At 46.3% G+C, this 16,602-nt stretch overlaps 1 protein-coding gene across 9 annotated transcripts in view; it reads left to right on the top strand.

Annotated features, from left to right (window-relative positions):
• Nucleotides 1-16,602, top strand: part of Fhos (Formin homology 2 domain containing) — a 390,895-nt gene that overhangs the window by 313,829 nt on the left and 60,464 nt on the right. For all 9 annotated transcript variants that reach the window (XR_013082596.1, XR_013082595.1, XM_076791248.1 and 6 more), the window contains 5 exons: nt 2,967-3,480; nt 4,933-5,195; nt 8,005-8,136; nt 9,237-9,573; nt 10,058-10,688. Coding sequence is in view for 7 of the 9 variants with exons in the window: in XM_076791248.1 (XP_076647363.1) it covers nt 2,967-3,480; nt 4,933-5,195; nt 8,005-8,136; nt 9,237-9,573; nt 10,058-10,688 (1,877 nt within the window). In the remaining 2 variants the exon portion in view is untranslated. The remainder of the gene's footprint in view (nt 1-2,966; nt 3,481-4,932; nt 5,196-8,004; nt 8,137-9,236; nt 9,574-10,057; nt 10,689-16,602) is intronic.

Raw genomic sequence — 16,602 nt, 5'->3', positions numbered from 1 at the left:
CTGTGGTTTCCTTATATAAAATCCAGGCATTTATGCCAGCTAAATCTAAAATATTAAAAAATACTTGAAGTGGCCATCTTCTTGATCCCGACTTCACGCTATATTTTTTTGTCAGTTGGTCTGCTATATCTACCCCAAATTTTGTTTTATTATAAAATCCGACCGTTTCAGGTAGGCCCTTTTCGCTTTTTCCAATTTTGACGGTTTCATGTTTTGAGCTCAGGATAAAAACTTTCTTCTTCGGCTTACTTTTATAAATTGTGAGTGTAATCTCATTTGATCGATACAGCAGCGACGAAAAGCGAGCCATGGTATCCTTCTTCGTTTTACAAATTTTTGTGAGTTCTCTTTTGCTTCCGCGTATTGTGCCAACCAGTGTGGTTCTTTTGGCTAATAATTTATATGCCAGCGACAAGCTTGTAAAAAAATTGTCGGTTGTTATGGTCCTTCCCTTCATACTATACGGTTCAATAAGTTCACACCAGTCAAAATGACTGGTACTGGTATAAGTAGCCATGATAAAAAATTACTTTTATTTTAAATGAATAAAACAAAATTAAAGTTTATCGTATTATTCCTTTAGCTATCCCTGCAAAAGTCATTACATCATTTCGGAGAAAAAATATAACATGAAGTAGGAATTTTAAAGTAAAGTTGTCAAACCAGTCATTTTGACTGGTGTGGTAGTTCTAGTGTTACCAGTGTTACTTTGTCCAGAAGAATTTATGCATCGGTAACACAACCTACTACTTGCATATTTGTGTGAAGTTTTGGACAGTTTGGTTTCGAGCTGTGAAAGAACGTAAAGGATCGAGGATAATGCTGGGAGTATCCGCAAGAACTCCGATAACGTCCTATTCGAGGTAAAAGGGTTCCGTTCATTGGTACGCGAGCACAGTTTCTTATGGAAAGGGCCATTATCATTATTTACGATAGGTTTTACGGTGAACTCGAGCGACGGTAGCCGAGACGCGAAACAAGACCATCAGCGAAGGAGTTGCAAGCACCTGCCCATCGGTAAACGCTGCTTTATCGGCGATAAGGGCTGTTTACCGCGATTACCTGCGCGTCTACTTGTACACGCTTGCCAGAGAACTGGTTAATCCGCTGTGGCCAGATAATTAATTGTCGCGCAGCTATGCGCGCCGCTCAATTAGAACTTGTAGTTGCGCGCCGAGTAAATTATAACTTTTGACACGACCGCGTTACGTTCGTTCTACGTGTTGATAATTTGTTCGCGAATAGTTATTGTTGCGTAATTCGGCCAGTTTCCAGCGGTTCCGTTTTTTCCGCTCGCGCGGCCCGGCCATTTTTGCGCATGCGAACCGAGGCCCGCGATACCGGAGAGTTCGATCTTTGTTTTTCTCTTTCATCCGATTGTCTCCGCCGGTAAAATTCCGGAAGACAAACCTGGCATAGTGAAATATGAATCGAGCAATGCACTCGTTTGCTCGCCAATCGTGTTTTATTAATTGTTCTTCCTGTAGATTTATACGACTCTTATCGAACTGATTCCCTTGTGCAAACATTGTCGTATTCGATATTGTCGATCCGGTTGGTTTGGAGTAGATGTACAGGGTGGTTCAACTAAACGTGTAATCTGAATTACTTAGAAACTGTTGTATGGAAAAATGGTAGAAAAACAAAAGTTGTGGGACACACAAGTATTTCGCTGTTTTGCTTTTTCGTATCTCGGTCAGAAAAGAATATAAATAGAATATTAATAGCTACATCAATTGTTGTTTGGTCTTAACTTCAGCTTGGCAACCCAGAAATTTGTAACTTTTTAATACAGAATCATGTACATCTTGACAAGAAAATGCGAAAAATTGAAGTTTTATAGCGAGGAATTCACTGGTTCAAAAGTTACGCGTGTTTAAAGTTGCGCGATTACATTTTCACCATTTTGACGCCGGATTAATATCGGATCAATCTCCGTCGATGACCAATTAGCTTGATCAGATGCAAAAGGAACACTGGACGCTATTAAATAGAAAGTACAATGTAGGCGTTCGTAAAAAAAAAATCAATTACGTCGAAACGGCGGAGCGCCGCGTGTCGGACAAAAAAATGATCGAAACTGATCGCGGCCGGACCATGGAATTGATGGGTTTTACCACCCTGCCGGTGGGCAACTCCGACGTAGAACGCGACAAAAGCTTCTCATTCGATATTTGCGTTCACTGTCGGTCTGGTGACGCTTTTTTCCCCGGCGCTTTTCGCTGAAAAAGTTGTAGTGTGGGTTAGTTTCCGTTGTTTCGGAAGACAAAGGGACCGTCACGGTTATGATTCATGTGAAATTGATGAAGCGGCACCCGGTGTGTGTATATTTAAGCCGCTATATTTTTCCCGCGAAAAGTTAGACGCCCTGCTAAAATGATCCGTACAATTATCTATAAATGTCGGACCACACTCGACATTGACTTTTGCCCAATAGTTCCTTATTCTAATCATTCCCATCACGTTCTTAGCAATTTATCAAAAATAAAACCACGAGTTTGTACTTTTTCGGTAGAATAGTCTAGAACAATGACCTCCAATAGAAAAATTTGTCAGAATGTCTCATTATGATTACATTGCGGATTTTTATATAAAGATTTTCTAAGTCGATTATAAGAAATGGAACTGGGACAAAAACCATATTTCTTCTTTAAGTAATTTTAACAATATTCCTCGATTCTTCTACAGTTTTCATAGTTTCCTTTCCTGTCAAACCACTTTCACCCTAAACGTATAAAATCCGCAGTTTAATTATGATCTACAAAAAGACAAATTTCAATGATAAATTGTGCTACGCCTTGTCTTATTCGGCGTCTCGCTTCTGAATATAAAACCGTCGAAACGTGTGTCTAATTATCGAGTCTTAAAAAGCGTGATTATAAATGTAGTAGTAACCAGACACTAAAGTATGAACGCAGCCGTAGGGTATCCTTAAGACTGACGCTCTTCTGTTTCTGTTGGTACAGCCCTCGGTCAGGTGATGCTTTATGTGGACGGCATGAACGGCGTGATGGAGCATGGTCAGACGGTCCAGTGGTTGTACACGTTGATAGCCAGCCGTTTCCGGCTGGTCGTGAAGACTGCCCTAAAGCTGTTACTGGTGTTCGTCGAGTACGTGGAGACGAACAGCCTTCTGCTGGTCAGAGCGGTGCGATCCGTGGACACGTCTAGAGGCATGATACCCTGGACGAACGTGATGAAGCTGCTGAAGGACTACGACGCCGCGGACACGGAGCTGCTGATCTATGCCACCACGTTGGTCAATAAGTGTCTGAACGGCATACCGGATCAGGACACTTACTACGACCAGGTGGACTGCTTGGAGGAGCAGGGGATCGAGGGCATCATTCAAAGGTACATGTCCAAGCAGGGCACCGACCTCGATCTGCTCAGGCAGTTCCAAATCTACGAGGCGGTGCTGCATCACGAGGATGGGAACGACCGGGGATCGCCTATTCGCCAGCTGGACGACAACATCAGGTATCAATTTTGTAACACCATTCGTTGCCAGTCCCTTAATCCCTTGCGAATATTAGCCGTTTGACTGGGGAATTGAATTAACCCTTCGAGGACAACGGTCGATCAAGCACGACGCTAGGCCACTAACGAGTGAAACTGTAGGACGAAACTGATCTTAAACAATTCAGCCATGGAGCTATCAACTGATCCTCTCTAATAGCGTTCACTTCCCGAGCTCGTTACATCCATTGAACAATCAAATCCCGGATACTCTTCTGAATGATACCTGCGGTTTGATTGAAATGATCGCGACGTATCGTGAGACGAGAGAGCAGATCCAAAATGTAAAATCTCAGCTTCAGGATTTGATGGATCCAAAAGCGATTAATGAGGTTTTCGTGCGTAATAAAATGTTTATCACCGCTGGAAAGGACTTTAGATCAAGTTACATTCGAATTCATGACCGAAAGCTGGCATAACTGAACCAGGCTAATTCGAATCAATCGGAGCAATCAAATCTTAAGATAATTAATGCAAGATCAGGCTTCGCCTAATAGAGGCAAAATAACTGTCCCGCATCTAACACGAACTGACCAACGTAAACCAAGTAACCCAGATCTAACATAACTCGCGCAAACTAGCTAATCCAAGCCCAACGTGGCTAACGCAATCTAACTATCGTAGATTAATGCTAGCCTTACTTAATCGACGTACTGTGACCCTGGCCTAATTAATCCTAAGCTAGCCCATCCTCGCTCGAGAAGAATAACTGTTTTGACTAACATGAGATGCATTCTAAATCAATTCTTCGTCTGTTTGAAAGCGGAATTTTCTTGCAGTTTGTATCTTCCAAAACTTTCGAAACTGAGATTTTATGCAAAGTATTCAGAGACATTCTCTGTGTGTTTATCAGACTGCAGATCTTTCCGCAAATTTCCGTTTTTATCAGTCATTTTAGAGGAAAAATATCTTTATTAAAGACGATTTATTGATACGCTTGTCCATTACAATGTAAACATGCCAAACAATGCTTTCCAATAAAGTCGTTTTTCAAACTATCTCGATAACTAACACTTTTTTTACCCAGAGACGAATCTGTCTATGTCAAAAAGTATGTATTCCCATTTAAAGAGGTATTCGATTACACATACACCATTGCGCTTTTAAAAAAACGCGGTTCTGCGGATGCGGTGCCCTTTGAACCATTCATCTTCTTTGACATGTTTGTGTAACTGCACTGGTAACAGTCACAACCTGAAACAACGGGATGGAATATTAAGCTCAAACAAAATATTATATTTGAGTACAAATATTTTCTTACCGTGTTAATTATATTTTGTTCCTTTTTGTAAAAATTTGGCGATCCCTTTAATTTGATGGCAATAATGAACCGTAGCGCAAAGAGTCTCTGCAGAACATCGCAATTTGCAAAATCGACGGACACGTCTCACAAGCATAATCTTCGCTTCGCAGGAAGACGCTGCGAAACCGTAAGTCTTTGGTGGACTCTCACGAGCGTCGGAAATCCCGCAGACACTCGACGGGGACGTCACCGTTGTCGATGTCCTTGAACGCGCGGCTCAGTCCTCGGCTGAACCATTCTCTGGGCCTGAACTCCCTGAACAATACTCTGAACTCGAGCCTGCCGGACGATGACGACGAATCGAGCAGCTCTCAGAGCTCGCAGGGCCACCTCGGCGAGGTTCAGCTGAACGGCAGCTACAAGGAGAACAAAGGTAATACCCTCGCCTGTTGATTCGGCTGATTCTCCACGGCTCCCCTCGATCGGGGATCTACGGTAACGCACGGTTAAATTTACATGGGTCAGTCCCACGCTTCTCCCAACGCTCGCAAGGAGAGTGCGCGACCTTCGGGTCTCCGATTTAGTTGAAACTTCGCAAACTTGCAGAGTTCAGCGGGCAGTTCATTCTGAAGTCCTTGTGTGATTGACTGACCTACTATTCCTATGAAAACAGCGTAAAACTTACTGAATAAGGAAAAACTGATTTTTGAATAGAAATTAAAAATTCGGTGAGTTTTTTTTAGTAACATAGCAACGTCCACATATAACTCTCGCTCAAATGGTGTTCCGTTACGACGGGCACACTTACTAAACTTATTTCTATTAGCGTGTTGCCATCTATTCAGATGATAATTTAAAATAATTTAAAATGAAGGATATGCGCGCTGAGAAATAGGGACATTAGCCTTAATTAAAGCCCGGTAACCAGTACCAGAGTGGAGCGTCATAAGCGAGGATCGCCAGTCTTCTTTCCAGCACACGTTTCTCTGTGCCTTCTTCTCGTGTCCGCAGAATACAGTGAATTCTCGTTACGAGTCAGTTGCGCCGTTCTGGTGACAGACTCTTAGACGAAATCTGAGCTTATCGCCGAGCGTTGCATTTGAAATACACAGGGCACATAAGAGTCATATCCGTCTACAAGTCATAAAAGCCTATGACTACTAAGCGATAGTGACAAGAAGAGAAAATGTCTTTCTCCGATACAATGTTCTATCTAATTCTCTGATTATCACGAGGTGTTCCCTCTGAAACAAAGTAATTTTCATTTGAAACATTTTTTCACTTCCAAGCGGACGCCCCATTGCAGTGAATTCTTTTTACGAGTGAGTTGCACCGTTCTGGTGACTGACTCTTAGACGAAATCTGAGCTTATCGCCGAGCGTTGCATTTGAAATACACAGGGCACATAAGAGTCATATCCGTCTACAAGTCATAAAAGCCTATGACTACTAAGCGATAGTGACAAGAAGAGAAAATGTCTTTCTCCGATACAATGTTCTATCTAATTCTCTGATTATCACGAGGTGTTCCCTCTGAAACAAAGTAATTTTCATTTGAAACATTTTTTCACTTCCAAGCGGACGCCCCATTGCAGTGAATTCTTTTTACGAGTCAGTTGCACCGTTCTGGTGACGGACTCTTAGACGAAATCTGAGCTTATCGCCGAGCGTTGCATTTGAAATACACAGGTCACATAAGAGTCATATCCGTCTACAAGTCATAAAAGCCTATGACTACTAAACGATAGTGACAAGAAGAGAAACTGTCTTTCTCCGATACAATGTTGCACGTAGCTCGAGAGATGGTTCTCGCGCTTCGGCTCGTCACCGCGGTGGTGTGGGTAGTTCCACTGACTCCAAATTGTGAGGTTTGCACTGACTCGTAATGAGAATTCACTGTAGATAGTCCGCTCCCCCTTGGTTTCGCACGCGTGTCATCGATAAGCGGCCGCAAATCCGCTCGTTAACGATTCGACCGCGCCGATGAATACGAACTTCGTCGTCGACGAGTGACGATTTCCGCGTTAACCGTGCCGGTTCCCTCTCCCGGGGACAAGACCTTGCGGTTTCCAGTTCCCCCGCGTGTTACGCAGCGGATGGAAACCGAGCGGTGACGGGGGCTGAAAGCTCCGCTCGAAAGGAGACCCCGGACAAGGACGTTTATTCCGTCGCGGAAAACACGCGGGCCGACAGTGTCGGTCAAGTGCGAGATCACGGGGAACAAAGTCTCCGATTCTGGAGCGCATGCTCCCTCGTTACACGCAACCTGAAAACGCGGTACGTGTTTCTTTCTATTCGCTAATGGCGCTGTTGGCTTTGAACTCGTCGGCGGAGCCGTCGTCTTCGTGCGTTTTAGAGACTTTGCGGTCCGGAGTAACGCGTGGGATCTGCTGTTCGACTGTGCTTGTACACTGTGATACTTGATGCGCGTTTTCCCAGCTTCCCGTTTTGGGTTAGCGAGCTTCTCGGAACAGAGCTTTGTGGAGATCGAGTTAGGAGAACATAGGGTTACGAATGACGCAGTATACGCAAAACGACGGACGTCTTTATTGTGCATCACAGTATCGACAACTGGCGATCGATGAGAACGCTTGGAATAGTATAATAGTGTTAAGAAAATGTTCTAGGATAATTATTTTTTTCAGAAAGTCTGACCAGTCTAAAGTAAGGTTCATTCACCCTATACTTTGGAAAAGACCGCAGCTCTTTATTCAAATTTTGATGGACTCGTTTTAAAGTGAGAATTAAAAATAGCAGCTTTTTAGACAAATGTGTTCGCCATTTTCCGATTTTACCCGTTGAACGCTTGAAACCATAGTTCGTACAGCGAGTACGCTACCGTTACATGTATTTTTCCGTCTATGACTCAGAAGCACGCACCGAGAAGCTTTTTTGATCTGCCTCGAAAGTTGCATCGGGAATGATTGACGCCAATAGCGGTTCGTCGATCGACGCATTTTTCGCTTCATCGCGATCGGCAAATGCGAGAAGAATGGCGGCCGTGACGAATCGAATTTGTAGGAACTATCTTCGGACGTTTCGGCCCGCGTGTCGCCGGCTATAAATCAATATAAAGATCGAATCGACGCGGTTCCGTGGGAACGAACACGAGTGGACGAGGAGGATCGGCCGGGTAAACAGTAAATTATACGTCGTCACGGGTGATGATCGGGGAGAGGGGGGGGGGCAGTGTGTATCAGTGGCGAACTGTTAAGAAAAGAAGTGATTTACTGCGGGTTTCAGTGGACGTCGGCGTGACACCGGCGCTGAGACGTCGACGGGAGCGAGCCGAGAGACAGAGGAGCTTTATCAGGGAGCAACAAGAGGCTACGGCGACTATGCGAGCGTCCGTGGGTCATTCGGACGATCAGGAAAGTTAGTATTTTTTCTCGCCTGTCGATTCCCCGCTCCTCGAGAAACCCCCACGCTACCAGAATTAATTGTTTTACTTACGACTAGACAGTGGATTTTATGCATTTACGACTCAAACGAGCAGACGTAATTTAAAACAGTTATATTATTTTCAACCTATTGCACATATTAAGAAAGAAAATAAATTTCTGTTCCACCCCAGTTTGCATAAAGATCCGCTGTCTACTCATGACATATGCGTCACGATTCTATATCACAATTATATGTCTCGATTAATATATGTAATAGAAAAAGTCATGATATTCAAGAAAAAAAGTAGCGTCTAAGACACAGTACAGAGCAAACCTTGCTTACCTTTTATTAGGACCTTGAATAAGTTCTCGCTGTTTCTTCAGAAATGGCAGTAGCAGTACCCCGTTCGTGGAATTTCGAATGGTAACACACATGCAAGGCAGTAGTGTATCTAACCTTAAATTTCAGTGTATGGTAGTTCACTTTAGTGTAAACAAAGTAATTTTTTCTTAGTTCTGAAAATGTCTACTTTTGTGCCAAATAAAGTGTATTTGCGGGGAATTTTATTGCACTACTTTATTCAAAAGAAATCTGCAGCTGAAGCACATAGAATTCTTATTCAGACTTATGGGGACAATGCTTTGTCGGATACGACATGCAGAGACTGGTTTCGACGCTTCAAAAATAATGATTTTGAACTGGAGGATAAAGAACGTCCTGGCGCACCGAAAAAATTTGAAGACGAAAAGTTGGAAGAATTACTCGATCAAGACCGATGTCAGACGCTAGCAGAACTTGGAAAAACATTACAAGTAGATGAGTCAACTGTTTCATAACGTTTAAAAGTTCTAGGAATGATCCAGAAGCAAGGACATTGGGTAAAAGCTTTTATTTTGTAAAAGAAACAGCGAGAACTTATTCAAGGTCCTAATAATAGCAAAATTTCGAAATGCGAGTGCGACCCACCTGGCACGGGATGTGTTCATTACATTCCGGTTTCATGTTTCTTATTAACTGTTTGAAAATGTTTGGCTAGTAGAGTCGGCCGTGTGTTTTGACGATACATTGCATTTCCTGTTGACTCCACGAAGGTCCTTTCCCGACAAACGGACTGCGTTACACGAACGGCACGTCGTACGACCGAAACGCGGACTCGCCCTCGAATAAGTTGTCCAGGACGAACAGCAGGAAGGACTTGACGCCCCTGATGAATGCCGCGAACAAGCTCGACTCCGAGGAGAAGAAACCGTGGTACGGGAAGAGCCCGGACGAGGGTGTCGAGTGCGACGAGGGCAATCACACCGACGAGGACGAAGATCGTCGAGTGGTTTTACAGCTGAAGAGGGAAGGAACCGTCAAGGATCTCACACAAAAGCTGGCGGCTCAAAATCTTATACCCAGCAGCCCGGTCGAGGAGAAGGTCTCCAGGTAATTTGACCATGTGTCCGATCGAATCGATTCCTTCTCGCCGTCCACTAACGACTCATCATTAGACTGCGGATCTTTATGCAAAATAAAAACTTCTGTTTCCCCTTAATCATTTTCGTGGTTCCAAAGCAGCACATCGATACTCTTCCATTCTTTTAATCCTTCTATTGTTTTACATTACATCCACGCATTTTTGTCATAAATGCATAAACTCCTCAATCTACCGTATACCTATGACGGATATATTCGAATAGACTCGAAGAGACCAGCGGGATTAAAGAAGTTGATTCATAGATGAACAGACTGGCTACTAATGTCTTCAAATGTCATAATTGACTATATGCATTGGTTTGCTGCAGAGGACGGACACTTCAATAAGCTCCGTTAATCCCAATACAGAGTTCACCTAGTTCAGCAGGAAAGATCGACTTTCATCAGCAAAGTTCAACCGCATCTTTGACCGTAGTTGGATTTTCGATTTCAGGATAGGGGACATGAGCGGTCTGATCTCGAAAGCGAAGGAGGGTCTAGCGAAGTCGAAGTCAAAGGCGGACGTGTTGAAGTCGCCGACCAGCGACAATCTGCCGAAGTTGCAGGAAACGAAGAAATCGGAGAACGAGCTGCACTGGGAGGAGCTGGTGAAGAAGTTGAAGAGACCGTTGGCGCTGTGCGACCTCGACTTCACGGATTTGAATACCGACGACGAGGTCGACGTCCTCGGGCCGGTGAACGTGACCAACGGGGTGCCACCGCCCCCTCCGCCAATGGTGCCGCAAACGGGTGGCTCCCGAGCCCCGCCCCCTCCGCCCTTGGGGGCCAGATTGCCCCCGCCGTTGCCCCAGGCGCCGCCGCCCCTCTTCGGCGTGAACTTCAAGTCGCCGAGGTCGTTGGCCGCGAACGAGACCAGCAACACGCCAAAGAGTCCGCCGCCGACCTTCACCAAGAAGAGCAAGAAGACGGTGAAGCTGTTCTGGAAGGAGGTCAGGGACGATCCCATCATACTGTCCAGGCTCGACAAGAACAAGATGGTGTGGGACGAACTGTCCCCCGTACCTGTCGACACGCAGAAGCTCGAGCACCTGTTCGAGAGTCGCGCCAAGGATCTCATCACCAAGGTGAGCGATTCCACTTGTTTCAGCTAGGCGCCGCTACCCTCGCGAGAGCTTCTCTTCGGGATGTAGTATTAACCATCAGAAACGTGTTCGACGACGGATAGGTTCATTTAGAAGTTCTTCTGCGAAAGAGGGGTTACACACTGTCTACAAATCCTTCAGAATTGTTTGTATGTATCGATATGCAATGAAGTTTTATAGATTTCTGTGTGTCGAGTACGAATCTAATGAAATTTTGAATTTAGGAGCACACCTATGGCTATAAACACCTGAATGGCATTTTCTAAAAATTCGGTATGTCGGAGGGGAAGGTTTTCCGATTCATATTCAGTGCCTGAAAATCTATGAGTGCAATTTATTGGTTATTGATACATAAAATATGCGCCGGACGGGGCTATCGATTTAAGTTAACCGCCAGAAGCTGGGTACTTAGGTGAAGCTTTTTAAATTTTAACATTCTGCAGACATTCATGGGAAAAGGTGGAAGGGATGACATCTAAGTGGGAGAGGGAAGGGAACTTGAAAATTTCAGATAGCTTAGCATTTCTTTGCTTAGTGCTTCTTTTTGTTTTAAAGGGGTTGACTGGTTCTAACTGTTTCATCGCGCAAAGGTGCATTGGTTTCAGAACTGCGTTCATAAATTGATATATTTCCGATTGCTGTATAACGTTCCTCTAGAACAACAGTAACGAAACACAGCGGATCAGTGCCACAAAGGCATTCATATAAAAGTCCGCACCTCGGGGAATACGTCATTCGACGATTGCAACTTCGCAAACGTTCATATCCGGGCCATATATCCGCTCGGGCTCGATATTTCATCCGGGACGAAAAATCCATTATTCCTTTATCGAAGGTTACAGGGCGGTCTGTCGCATCAAGGTTATTTAACATTAATCTTCAGTCTATCACTTTCTACCGAGCGGCGGGAGTGTAGTTCATTTCGCGAAATATCTCGCGTGATATATTTCTTCCGTCATATTGAAAGGATTAGGGGGTGGGACCTCTGGAATCCTTGAGCCATTCGCGATCGAGGACACACGGGTCGACCGGCGTATTCTAAATCTGTCGACCGGCAAAATATAATTGGATTTCGACCGTGCTTCGGCGTCATAACTTTTGCGTCCGCGTGGGAACAATGGACGTTGCAGGATTTAACTTCCGCTCACCCTCTCACACCTTTTCTCTCGCTCTCTCACTCAATTACCCTCTCTCACTCGCTTTTATTCTGTCCCTCTCTCTCATCTTTCACTCATTGTCCCTTCCATTTTTTCTCAAGTTCTCAAGATCCCAAGTTCCCAAGCTTTTTGCATCTCTCTCTGGAACTTTCAAGCTCTCGAGTTCTCAACTATCCAAAGCTCATAAGATCTCAAGCTCTCAGGCTTGCAAGCTCGCAAGCTCTTAAGCATTCAAGCTTCCAAGCTCTCAAGCTCCCAAGTTCTTAAGAACGCAAGCTTCCAAACTCCCAAGCTGCAAGCTCTTAAGCACTCAAGCTCCCAGCTCGCAGGTCTCAAATCCTCAAGTTCACAAACGCCCAAGCCCCCAAGCTCCAAAGCTCCCAAGCTCCAAGGTCCCCAAGTTCCAAAGTTCCCAAGTTCCAAAGCCCCAAATTCCGAAGCTCCCAAGCTCAAACATTCCCAAGCTCCAATCTCCAAAGCTCCCAAGCTCCAAAGTCTCCAAGTTCCCCCAAATTCCGAAGCCCCCAAGATCCAAAGTCCCCAAATTCCCAAGCCCCAATCTCCAAAGCTCCGAAGCTCCAAAGTCTCCAAATTCCACCAAGCTCCAAAGTCCGCAAGTTCCCCCAAGTTCCAAAGCCCCCAAATTCCGAAGCCCCCAAGTTCAAAAATTCCCAAGCCCCAAATCTCCAAAGCTCCCAAGCTCCAAAGTCTCCAAGTTCCCCCAAGCTCCAAAGTCCCCAAGCTCCAAAGTCTCCAAGTTCCCCCAAATTCCGAAGCCCCCAAGATCCAAAGTCCCCAAATTCCCAAGCCCCAATCTCCAAAGCTCCGAAGCTCCAAAGTCTCCAAATTCCACAAAGCTCCAAAGTCCGCAAGTTCCCCCAAGTTCCAAAGCCCCCAAATTCCGAAGCCCCCAAGTTCAAAAATTCCCAAGCCCCAAATCTCCAAAGCTCCCAAGCTCCAAAGTCTCCAAGTTCCCCCAAGCTCCAAAGTCCCCAAGTTCCAAAGCCCCCAAATTCCGAAGCCCCCAAGTTCAAAAATTCCCAAGCCCCAAATCTCCAAAGCTCCCAAGCTCCAAAGTCTCCAAGTTCCCCCAAGCTCCAAAGCTCCCAAGCTCCAAAGTCTCCAAGTTCCCCCAAATTCCGAAGCCCCCAAGATCCAAAGTCCCCAAATTCCCAAGCCCCAATCTCCAAAGCTCCGAAGCTCCAAAGTCTCCAAATTCCACCAAGCTCCAAAGTCCGCAAGTTCCCCCAAGTTCCAAAGCCCCCAAATTCCGAAGCCCCCAAGTTCAAAAATTCCCAAGCACCAAATCTCCAAAGCTCCCAAGCTCCAAAGTCTCCAAGTTCCCCCAAGCTCCAAAGTCCCCAAGTTCCAAAGCCCCCAAATTCCGAAGCCCCCAAGTTCAAAAATTCCCAAGCCCCAAATCTCCAAAGCTCCCAAGCTCCAAAGTCTCCAAGTTCCCCCAAGCTCCAAAGCTCCCAAGCTCCAAAGTCTCCAAGTTCCCCCAAATTCCGAAGCCCCCAAGATCCAAAGTCCCCAAATTCCCAAGCCCCAATCTCCAAAGCTCCGAAGCTCCAAAGTCTCCAAATTCCACCAAGCTCCAAAGTCCGCAAGTTCCCCCAAGTTCCAAAGCCCCCAAATTCCGAAGCCCCCAAGTTCAAAAATTCCCAAGCCCCAAATCTCCAAAGCTCCCAAGCTCCAAAGTCTCCAAGTTCCCCCAAGCTCCAAAGTCCCCAAGCTCCAAAGTCTCCAAGTTCCCCCAAATTCCGAAGCCCCCAAGATCCAAAGTCCCCAAATTCCCAAGCCCCAATCTCCAAAGCTCCGAAGCTCCAAAGTCTCCAAATTCCACAAAGCTCCAAAGTCCGCAAGTTCCCCCAAGTTCCAAAGCCCCCAAATTCCGAAGCCCCCAAGTTCAAAAATTCCCAAGCCCCAAATCTCCAAAGCTCCCAAGCTCCAAAGTCTCCAAGTTCCCCCAAGCTCCAAAGTCCCCAAGTTCCAAAGCCCCCAAATTCCGAAGCCCCCAAGTTCAAAAATTCCCAAGCCCCAAATCTCCAAAGCTCCCAAGCTCCAAAGTCTCCAAGTTCCCCCAAGCTCCAAAGCTCCCAAGCTCCAAAGTCTCCAAGTTCCCCCAAATTCCGAAGCCCCCAAGATCCAAAGTCCCCAAATTCCCAAGCCCCAATCTCCAAAGCTCCGAAGCTCCAAAGTCTCCAAATTCCACCAAGCTCCAAAGTCCGCAAGTTCCCCCAAGTTCCAAAGCCCCCAAATTCCGAAGCCCCCAAGTTCAAAAATTCCCAAGCCCCAAATCTCCAAAGCTCCCAAGCTCCAAAGTCTCCAAGTTCCCCCAAGCTCCAAAGTCCCCAAGTTCCAAAGCCCCCAAATTCTGAAGCCCTCAGGCTCAAAAATTCCCAAGCCCCAATCTCCAAAACTCCCAAGCTCCAAAGTCTCCAAGTTCCCCCAAATTCCAAAGCCCCCAAGATCCAAAGTCCCCAAATTCCCAAGCCCCAATCTCCAAAGCTCCGAAGCTCCAAAGTCTCCAAATTCCACCAAGCTCCAAAGTCCGCAAGTTCCCCCAAGTTCCAAAGCCCCCAAATTCCGAAGCCCCCAAGTTCAAAAATTCCCAAGCCCCAAATCTCCAAAGCTCCCAAGCTCCAAAGTCTCCAAGTTCCCCCAAGCTCCAAAGTCCCCAAGCTCCAAAGTCTCCAAGTTCCCCCAAATTCCGAAGCCCCCAAGATCCAAAGTCCCCAAATTCCCAAGCCCCAATCTCCAAAGCTCCGAAGCTCCAAAGTCTCCAAATTCCACAAAGCTCCAAAGTCCGCAAGTTCCCCCAAGTTCCAAAGCCCCCAAATTCCGAAGCCCCCAAGTTCAAAAATTCCCAAGCCCCAAATCTCCAAAGCTCCCAAGCTCCAAAGTCTCCAAGTTCCCCCAAGCTCCAAAGTCCCCAAGTTCCAAAGCCCCCAAATTCCGAAGCCCCCAAGTTCAAAAATTCCCAAGCCCCAAATCTCCAAAGCTCCCAAGCTCCAAAGTCTCCAAGTTCCCCCAAGCTCCAAAGCTCCCAAGCTCCAAAGTCTCCAAGTTCCCCCAAATTCCGAAGCCCCCAAGATCCAAAGTCCCCAAATTCCCAAGCCCCAATCTCCAAAGCTCCGAAGCTCCAAAGTCTCCAAATTCCACCAAGCTCCAAAGGCCGCAAGTTCCCCCAAGTTCCAAAGCCCCCAAATTCCGAAGCCCCCAAGTTCAAAAATTCCCAAGCCCCAAATCTCCAAAGCTCCCAAGCTCCAAAGTCTCCAAGTTCCCCCAAGCTCCAAAGTCTCCAAGTTCCCCCAAATTCCGAAGCCCCCAAGATCCAAAGTCCCCAAATTCCCAAGCTCCAATCTCCAAAGCTCCCAAGCTCCAAAGTCTCCAAGTTCCCCCAAATTCCGAAGCCCCCAAGATCCAAAGTCCCCAAATTCCCAAGCCCCAATCTCCAAAGCTCCGAAGCTCCAAAGTCTCCAAATTCCACCAAGCTCCAAAGTCCGCAAGTTCCCCCAAGTTCCAAAGCCCCCAAATTCCGAAGCCCCCAAGTTCAAAAATTCCCAAGCCCCAAATCTCCAAAGTCTCCAAGTTCCCCCAAGCTCCAAAGTCCCCAAGCTCCAAAGTCTCCAAGTTCCCCCAAATTCCGAAGCCCCCAAGATCCAAAGTCCCCAAATTCCCAAGCCCCAATCTCCAAAGCTCCGAAGCTCCAAAGTCTCCAAATTCCACAAAGCTCCAAAGTCCGCAAGTTCCCCCAAGTTCCAAAGCCCCCAAATTCCGAAGCCCCCAAGTTCAAAAATTCCCAAGCCCCAAATCTCCAAAGCTCCCAAGCTCCAAAGTCTCCAAGTTCCCCCAAGCTCCAAAGTCCCCAAGTTCCAAAGCCCCCAAATTCCGAAGCCCCCAAGTTCAAAAATTCCCAAGCCCCAAATCTCCAAAGCTCCCAAGCTCCAAAGTCTCCAAGTTCCCCCAAGCTCCAAAGCTCCCAAGCTCCAAAGTCTCCAAGTTCCCCCAAATTCCGAAGCCCCCAAGATCCAAAGTCCCCAAATTCCCAAGCCCCAATCTCCAAAGCTCCGAAGCTCCAAAGTCTCCAAATTCCACCAAGCTCCAAAGTCCGCAAGTTCCCCCAAGTTCCAAAGCCCCCAAATTCCGAAGCCCCCAAGTTCAAAAATTCCCAAGCCCCAAATCTCCAAAGCTCCCAAGCTCCAAAGTCTCCAAGTTCCCCCAAGCTCCAAAGTCCCCAAGTTCCAAAGCCCCCAAATTCTGAAGCCCTCAGGCTCAAAAATTCCCAAGCCCCAATCTCCAAAACTCCCAAGCTCCAAAGTCTCCAAGTTCCCCCAAATTCCAAAGCCCCCAAGATCCAAAGTCCCCAAATTCGCAAGCCGCAAGCTCCAAAGCTCTCAAGCTCCAAAGTCTGCAAGCTCCCAAATTCCTAAGCCCCCAAGCTCCAAAGCTTTCTATCCCCGAAGCTCTTAAGCTCCCAAACCCCCAAGGCCTCAAGTCTCCCAGCTCCCAGTTTTCACAGCTCTGATGCTTTCCACATCCTACTCTATCGCAGTCAAGCTCTTATGTCCTCCCTCTGTTGTGTTCTGCTCTCATTTATGCTCTCATTTTCTCTTTAGCAGTTAATGTCTCAAGTTTCTCTCTCTCTCTCTCTCTCTCTCTCTCTCTCTCTCTCTCTCTCTCTCTCTCTCTCTCTCTGGTAAAATCGATGAAAAACTACTTGTTCCCGAAGCTCT

This window comes from Halictus rubicundus, chromosome 7, assembly GCF_050948215.1.
Source record: "Halictus rubicundus isolate RS-2024b chromosome 7, iyHalRubi1_principal, whole genome shotgun sequence".
Taxonomy (NCBI): Eukaryota; Metazoa; Arthropoda; class Insecta; order Hymenoptera; family Halictidae; genus Halictus; species Halictus rubicundus.
This window is presented reverse-complemented; position numbering and strand designations above follow the sequence as displayed.